Here is a 9044-nt window from a genome sequence, read left to right as displayed (position 1 = left end):
GTTAAACATAGAAGCTTCAGATTTCTTTTGTTGTTTAGCTCTGATGAAGCTCTATCCATCAGGCCCACCAATCAGTGCCCCCCCGCCACACACACACACACACACACACACACATTTTCCTTTACCCAGAATGCATCGCTTCAGTTCTCCATTAAACATTTTTAAATTACTAATATATTGCTTGCTTTCTTACCAAAGCCCTACCARAAACATAAGAAAAATGACCAAGAAGCAGCAGAACTTGCAATCCACAAAAACTTTTTATTTTAACACCATGAGTCAAAAGTCTCTTTCTGTAAATCACTTCCTCAAACCGGGACGAGTAGTGTCATCGTTTGAAAGCAATTTAAAAAGCCATTAGTTGGAAGGACTGTGCAAGAATGGCTCAGGTTATCACTGGAAACAAATTCTGGTGAACTGGGACAATGTTGCGCTTTTGATTTAGCTTCCGCTAAGATTCATTTGTCATGTGTGCTTTAGAACTTGCGGAACTAAATAATTTAACTAGTGCATTAAAATTTGCGCAACTAKCTTTTGAATTAGCGCCGCCCACCACTGCTTACTTACAATGATCAGAAAGTACAAAATACAATACTGCATCTAACATTCAGTTTATCAGTTACAAAATTTCCTTCATCCCCCTGCGTGCAAAGTATAATGTTGTTTAAGAAGGAGCTAAAGGACATTGTAAGCTTGCTGCAAAACAACCCAAAAGCCTTTGACATGGTTACAAAGGACTTCAACAATGTAAATCTCCAGGATAGACTCAGTATTTTATTAATGCGTCATCACTCCCARCCATGGTTAACATTTTTTTGAACAAGGTGTGCACCAACAGTAAAGTTGTCCCCCACTCTGATCACATWTATCAGACTGGTCCCTGCATTCTGCCCTGTGTTTCAGAGCCTGAACAAGCTGTGTCCCAGGACCYCTTTAAACGTGACTTTTGTAAAATCTGCTTTTTTAACTGTTAAATGCATTTTGTTGTGTAGTTGGAGTCTCTAGAAYTGCAGAAAAGACTGCTCTGGTCTCTCCTGGTGCTGCAAAGATATKTTTATATTCTTTTGGAGGTCATATTTTTCAAACGGTTTGCAATGGAGACTGGAAKTGGCCACTGTTTCTGTCTACATTAATGGAGGCCCTGTGGAGATTGATCCCTACTTTAAATATTTTACTGTTCACCTCACCAATGCCATAACCTGGCAAATCAACACCTCCAGCATCAGGAAAGCTCATCAACACCTACACCTCCAGAAGAAACTAAAAAAAGGCAAGGCTGAGATCCAGCACCCTCACCTCGTTCTACAGATAAACAGTAGAGAGATTCCGACTTCCTGTGTCACTGTGCAGAGAAAGAGGCACCGCAGCAGGTTGGTTTTTAGTTTTGAATTATTTTATGTTATTCATTATCTTTTTTTCTGACTACTTTAGAATAGTTGTTAACTTTAACTTTTAATTATCACTCATTGAGGTGTGTTTCAATTTTTAAGAACGACAGTAAATTTTCCTGAAACAGAGGCAATAAATCAACAAACAAATGACTTGTTTCTGGGGAAAAAAATAACAGTGCTTGAATTGTCATGCAGGCACAAATGCAGTTCAGTTTACAGAAGTAATTCATTGGACTGCTGTGTTGGAGACGAGTCAAAATTACATGAAAATTGCTAAAAAAAAAAAAAGAGCGAAGTTTCAGTTGAAGTTTCAGTTGCAGCTCCTCTGAACTTTGAGTGTTTGCAATCAAGTATGTGTTGAGTGGGCYATTTTTGTAAAGTACGAAGATTGGCTCCTTTTGTGCAGAGAGAGATCTCAGCTCGACACAGCATTCCTGATTTATGATATTTATGGAAGTCAACTCATTACTATCAAAATTACATGTTAATGTTATAAATGTTTCAGCATCGTCTCTCAGGTGACAGCAGGACACGTGTGACTAAGACAGTGGTTCCCAAACTTTTCATCTTATGACCCAAAAAATATCCYTGGCAAAAACTTGTGACCCCAAATATTACTGGTCTGAGTGCACGAACTTTGTTAATAACCCTAAAAACCACAGGCTTTTTGACAACCTAAACAACTTGTACACAAATACAAATACTTATTTATAATTTTTTGTGTGTTTTTGTAATAGTTATAGGGAAAATATTACATCAGCAATTATTTTATTACCCCTTAAATTGATTTCTGGAGATTATCCAAGGTGCTTCATGACCCATAATTGGGTCCCAAGCCCAACTTTGGGAACCAAAGTGCAGTGTTCCCAAACTTTTCAGCTTTTGAACCACAAAATAACAGTAGCAGAGACCTGAGCCCCCAACTATTTTTGGATGATAAACATTTGTATCAGGTTAACTAAACATGGGCATAGTAACAATATTTTTATACTACATGAATCCATTTTAAATACACTAACCTCACTCCTTTGTAACAACTAAGGCAAAAATGTAATTAATTCTGAAAATCTTTTCAGGACCCCACCTTGATGTTTCGGGACCCCACTTTGGGTCCCGACCCCAACTTTGGAAAACACTGACTTAAGAGACTCAGAGACATTTATCTATAGGAATACTCAACTGAAAAACAGCTGTCAGAGGTGGCCTTCCAGTCCAAAAAAAAGTAGTTTTAATTGAGCAAAAGGGTCAGTGGGTGATACTGGTTGGATTACTGGAGGACGGACTTGTTGTAAATAAGTTGCCACTATGAAATGGTAAGTTGATTGCTGTGCTTTATTCTGTTTCCTGTACTGTTTTTTCATAGTCTGTGGTAGGGTTGGGCAATATTGGCAAAAAAATCAATCACGATTAATTGTGGTATTTAGCAGATAACGATTAATTTGACGATTAATCCCCTGTTGTCCCTGGACACCCTTATGTCCTCCTAGTCACATGACCAATTTAGTGGGAAAGATTTGCTCTTCGTAAAAATTTGTTCCAAATTGTGTCAAAATTACAGACTTCAGGCTATACATCAAATTATAAAACGTGTTGAGAGATAAATAACTTACAGAACTTTTTTTTTTACGTTCATCATATTTGAAGCAGAGAGGAGCACCGAGCAGACTCTGCCTGGTGGCATTAATCGTATTAATCGTCAAGTGTCAAAAAGTAATCGATTAATGGTTTTTTGACGATTCATTGCATACGATACGATTATGCCCAACCCTAGTCTGTGGTAAAGTTGATTTGGAACAGTGCTCTTCGCGTTTGACTAAAGCCTGAAACATACTCACTGCGAACTGCCGACGTCGGCACGGGTTGTCGCAGTTTAATGACGAAAATTGCATCACCGGGCTTCTCAGCGTCGTGTCGACAGCCCCTTTTGGCACAACCCGCCGGCAGAACTTTTTGACCCCCCCCCCCTCCCGTGTCGATGGTAATGTGTGATTGGTCTGATTGGTCGTGGGCGTGTTTGTTTGTGCTGCGCTCGGGAAAAAAATGAAAAAAGAACGACTCGCTCCCAAACTAGAAAGCAGAGTTTTATAAGATAGTCAAACCGTGAAAAACGTATGGCTTGTTTGTTTGTGCTGAAAGCACTGCTGCACTCAGTAAAAAAAGAGAGGAAAAAAAAACCTGATTCGCTCCCAGAGCCGACACCAGGAAGTAGAGTTTTATAAAGATAGTCATTCCATGAAAAACTCATGAATGGAGATAAAACAGACATTGTGCACGGAGGAATCTGACTGATAAAAACTGTGGAGCTTTAACCAGGACAGATGTGGATAAATACTTCTGGTGAGTGACAAGTCTGACTTTATTTTCTGCATTATCGGCTGTTGCGGGGGAACTCCATGCAGTGAGGTATGTTTCAGGGAGGGGGTTTCCCAAACTCGGCGCGGGGGTGTCGTAGGGACAACGAAAGGTCTGTGCGAAAACAACTGCCGAACAACCATGTGACCGCGCGTCGACCCGTCGGCGTCGGAGCGAGTATGTTTCAGGCTTAATGCTGCACTTTTTTGCGCAGGAGGCCTTGGCCTCTACATCCCCCCGCTCCCCTGCTGTGAGCCACATAGTGTCTATTAATATGCTAAAGAGTCAGTCACACCTAGAGCCACACCTAACCCAAATCACAGCTCACCTACATATCCCTCCTTTGGCCCAAAACTGTGCTCCTACAAATCCCCCCTTTGGTGTTTGTAAATTTTCTAAACTTTCCCAAAATAACTGTTGTGCTCCTAGTCAATTCTGCCCGATTTGATATATTCATTGAAAACAAAAAGACAAAACCCTACTAAACACATAATACTTGAATCCGATACTATATTTACAATTTTTTACTGTAGCTCTGAACAGGCAGTGGCATCCAGTTATGTTCTTTGCAACAAACCACATCTTCAGAGCAAAAACTTGTAAACAGGAGCCCTTGAGAAACAGAGTGAGAATATCATCAGGCGTGGTGGGTGTGTCTGGATTAGCTGTAGCCATATGAATAACAAAAGGCAACTAATAGCCCTCAGATTGCTAAGCAGAAGGAGGGGGTTTGTCCTCAGGATCTCGAAATTTCAGTCACTTCAGTGTTAACATGGGTCATTTCTCAAGCTCCAGGTCAGAATATTTTTCTGTTATTTTAAACCTAAGTAGCCCTTACTGACTGTTTTCTTTATGTGGCGCACGTTTAATGGCTGCTGTTCTAATCATTTGTTATAAAGTGTCTGGTGTTTAGTTTGTATATCTATTTTTCCCCCTTTACTTGGGTCTGTGTTTAGTCGTAACTTATTTTTGTTAGACATAACATAAAGACTAAATGAAAAAAAAATGTATTTTGCTAACCTGGCCATCTTCCTACACAGTTCAACTTGATTCTAATCTCCCTTCTCTGCTCCATCTGGGCTTTCTCCCATTGACATGGATTTCTCCAGTAGGATTCCAACCAGGCCAGTCGGGGAACAGAAGGAGGAGTTGTGAACCATGACTTTGATTTTCTGCGCTGGTTTAGTCCGCCTTTCGTTTAGCAAAGGCAGCGGAGGAAGTGAATGAAGCCGTTCAGTACGTGTTGACAAGGCTTCCAAGTTAAATTCAGCTCGTTACTTCTCTCCTCTCAGTAGGGCTGGTTAGCTTCTTAGCTTAGCTTCCTTCACAGTCGAGCTAGTGCACCAAACATTAGCGATTGGGTAAAATCAGATCCAGTCGTTTTAAACTTCTACAGCGTTCACGCCTCCAACAAGCAGTCATTTCTTAATAGCCGAAAGTCCAGACCCTCTGTTCGAAGCAAAGCGTAGAACGAGGAGCTGGTTTTTACCAGGCTAGTATTTTGCAAAAAAGCTCTAAAATATGGTTTTGTGAGTTCTTGGTCTGACACAGACAGGAAAATCTCTAAGTAGCTTTTAATTTCCCAAAACGTTTTAACTTTATGACCCGACTTACTTACTAAACATGCAACTGGTGGACAAACACTTTGAAACCTTACACTAATGTTCAGTCAAGTGACAACTGTAATAATCAGTCTGACCTCTGCTCTTTTAAAAGGTAGTTTAAGGGATTATTTCTGCAATTTTGTAGAAATGTGCTACGATGAAGAAGATCGCTCCACTAGAATCAATGTCTGAGTGTTTTTATGCTAAAAAGCCATCACTACTTCAGACATAGCACACTTTGTAATTTATGAATGTTTTCACCGACCTGCAGGGCCTTGTTGTTGTGAAGCTCAGCCTGGTCCCTCGCCTCCTCTAGCTCCTTTTGCAGTCTCCGGCATTTTGCCCTCCACTGGTTCACAGCTTCTTGGGCCCTGCTCTTCAGTTCATTTTTACTCTTCATGCTCTCCTGGAGTAACGCCTCCATCTCCTTCCTGTCTGCCTGCCCTCGACTCTGAAAGAACAGTTTACTAATAAATACGGTCAATACTCTAAACTACAAGCCATTAAAAAGAATTATGTTGAAAAAAAATTATGCCTTTATCCTCGATCTGTCTCTATACAGTAGCAATAAATGTTATATTTCTTAAAATTGTAAGTTTATACTCAGAAACAGGCACTAAACACAGCATGTCTCGAATTGAAATTATGATGATTAACATAATTTTTAATTTGTTTTAAAGTACCTGTAATTCTCTCAGCTGGTCCAGCATTCGCAGCTGTTGCTGCTCCCGTCCAACCATGTCTGAAGACAGGTCCTTACAGAGGAAAGAAAAAAAAGTCAGAAGAAAAAGAAAAGGGTCAAAGATTGTATGTGCGTGTAAGAACTTTGCTACATGTACAAAAAAAATATTAAAAAAAGAAATAGCAACCAATAAATAATGAGCTGTGAGTGACGGAAAAAATGTAGAAAGCAAAAGAAGGTATGAATTTTTTTAAGAGAAGATGAAGTCTGAAGGCTTTCAGAGGGAGCAAATATGAGGACGAAAAATAGCAAAGGTCAGAGAAGGTCGTGTTTGTTGACATTCTTTCGAACCAGTAGATTATTAAAGGTGCTAATGCATAAGCAATGAAGCAGCCTGATTATTCAGCTGCTATTCTCTCTTTTCTGTCACAATTTTTGATTTGCTTCTCCTCGACATTGGAAAACCCCAAACAAAATATACATTGAATCATACGACTTGATTGGGAATACTGTGCTATGACTTTTGGTATTGGACATTAAAACTAATGTGTAACCACCAGAAGCTCCTGACACTTATACAGTTCAGGAACCTTTTACAATATGACTTGTAGTTTTTGTAAGGCCACTTTCTTTTCTGCCTGTCAAATCCCTCATTTGCCCCACTCTGGGCCCTTAATCAAGGCCCTTAACCCTCCCAGCTGTTCCCCCAGGCACTGGTGGTCAGTGAAGGACATCCAGCGTAAAAAATCTTTGCCAAATCTTTGCCTAACTTTCGTAAAAAGTGATGTCAGGGAGTGAGATGCACAGGTATGATTACCACAGTGACCCTGATGAGCCAATGGCAGATGCCTTATCTTTTGATCTTGGTTCCCAAATTACTAATAGGCTTAAAAAGAAGAAAGCTGATAGATGTAGCTGCATTGGCACCTTTTAAAATTGCTTTTGAAACTTTCTAGTTAACACTGTGCTGTTAGGTAGGGCCTAAATTAACCTCATTTCCAAAAGGAAACAAAATAAGTTTGAAGTTTTTTGTTTGATGTGTAAAGAGAGGGTAAGTAAGACTACCCTGCTCCCATTTATGTATTTACACTGAATAAGACTGCTAGTTTGGGGTAATTAGTCATACTGATTAGTCTTAGAAATATTAAGACAGCATACAAGTTTGCCTTACCTGTTCTCCTAATTATACCTCGATTTTGCATATTTACCTCTAAAATAAAACCCTTCTTTCGTCTATTTGATCTAAGTATAAAAACCATAAGAGGCGCTGCAGGTGGTGCATAAAAGCACCCACTTTGTGTCGTTACGCCTACTCTGCAACGGAGTGTGGGCGTTTAAACATATTTTCAGAGAAAGAACGAGATCAGGGGATTATGCCAATGTTTAAAATGTGGATATTTAAGTGTGCGTGATAACCAGAATCATAAATACCACCAATTAGAAAGAGAGTGTTTATACATAAAAGAAAATGACACGTTACACCAATCTGAGAATAAGTGGCTGATTTTGTAATCTAAACTGTTGTTTTATCTGAACTGGTAACCTTTATGTTGTCTCTCTAAAAAGGACACACTTATGGAAAACAAAAAGACAAGAAATCCCTCTTGAGTGGTTTTCGTGACGCACCTTCAGCTGTAAGCTCAGTTGAAGCCTCTCTTTTTCTTTACGCTCAAGGGCCCTCTTCAGTTCTTCAACCTCACTGAGAACTGAGGCCCTGGACAACTGGGCCCGCAGCTCAGCCACTTCTTTTTCCAGGTCTGAGCGACGGAAATGTTCCCACACACAGACAAAACAGAAGAAAAAGATGACAAATGTCCAATATGTAGKGACTGCACACTAATGCAGCAAAAAAGCTTTTTAAAAAGAAAAAAAAAGTCAAAATATTGATAAAACTTTATGTACAGAATAAATATCAAACGTTTTAGTTATAGATATTTGTTCTAACCTCTCACTAAGATGTGGAAAACAAACATTTTTGGGGAGCTTTTACTGAATGAGTCCAACCACTGGCCTCATGTACTGTAACAAGAGATGCATACGTTCTTTATTCCCACAAATCTTCAGATGTATCAATAATGAAAAGACTGTTAAATGTGAGGAARGCCACACCTATGTCATGGCTGGCATGCACAGGTTTCTACAGTTATTGGTCCATTGGCGACACCTCAACAGTGTTCGCTGGGAAACWGTTAATGATATGAAAACAACTATTGGACACACCTGAGACACATGATGAACAATAACAGAACCACCTGTACGCAGTTAMGAGTGGATATTAAAGCATGCACACCGTAGTGCAAAAAAATGGCTTTAGCCTTATTAGGGAATAATATTGGTGCAGTGTGTGTATTTAGAGACAGAGGATTATCTGACCCAGGACGACAACTGGCTTATCAGCAGTTTTAGATTTCCAAGGGCAATCCTACTAAAAGTGTGTGCCACAGGAAGTATCTGTGCACCGCTGATACCCATACACCTCCTGAGCACACTGGGGTTGTTAGCAGGGAGCTCTCAAACTGATGGGGTTTGTCTCAGTCAACCCAGAGCCGAGCCGTGCAAGCTATGTGCAGTAAATATTTTTGTTTGTCAGCAAACAATTCCCATACAATGCAGCTGAGTAGGCCAACTCTAAAACGCTCAATGCCWTTGGAGCTATTGATTAAACGCACATCCCTATAAAAAGAACCATGAWAGGCTGATGTGTTTTGTTTGTCACGTGCCCCAGTTTCATGTGTCTTTTATTAACACATCCTCCGTTTCCGGATCTGACTGACTGCTGAGACTTTAAGAGAAACAAGTTCTTCCTGTTGGAGAAAGTAGAGGCTGAAAGACYGAGGAGGCTTGGGTTGGATCGATGATGGCTGATCGTTGGTCCTGATCTCCGTCTCCTCACTCCCTGCTTCAACTAAAGACATCAGCAGGGCTCTAGAGTATGACCAGATTTCCTAATAGTGCGACTAAAAAAAATGTCCGGTCGCACTGGTACGACCGAGGGGGAGGGGGAGGGGGAGGGGG

General features: G+C 40.3%; 1 protein-coding gene across 1 annotated transcript in view; it reads right to left on the bottom strand.

The window, feature by feature from the left end:
• The window catches only part of cep128 (centrosomal protein 128), a gene marked incomplete at its 5' end in the record, with an annotated part of 70640 nt that overhangs the window by 45508 nt on the left and 16088 nt on the right, over window positions 1-9044 (bottom strand). The window contains 3 exon segments of the mRNA XM_014030971.1: window positions 5613-5798; window positions 6031-6102; window positions 7656-7786. Of these exon segments, the coding sequence (XP_013886425.1) occupies window positions 5613-5798; window positions 6031-6102; window positions 7656-7786 (389 nt within the window).

The sequence above is a fragment of the Austrofundulus limnaeus genome, unplaced genomic scaffold (genome assembly GCF_001266775.1).
Source record: "Austrofundulus limnaeus strain Quisiro unplaced genomic scaffold, Austrofundulus_limnaeus-1.0 Scaffold1151, whole genome shotgun sequence".
NCBI lineage: Eukaryota > Metazoa > Chordata > Actinopteri > Cyprinodontiformes > Rivulidae > Austrofundulus > Austrofundulus limnaeus.
The sequence above is the reverse complement of the archived record's forward strand: the minus strand, read 5'-3'. Positions and strand labels throughout refer to the sequence as shown.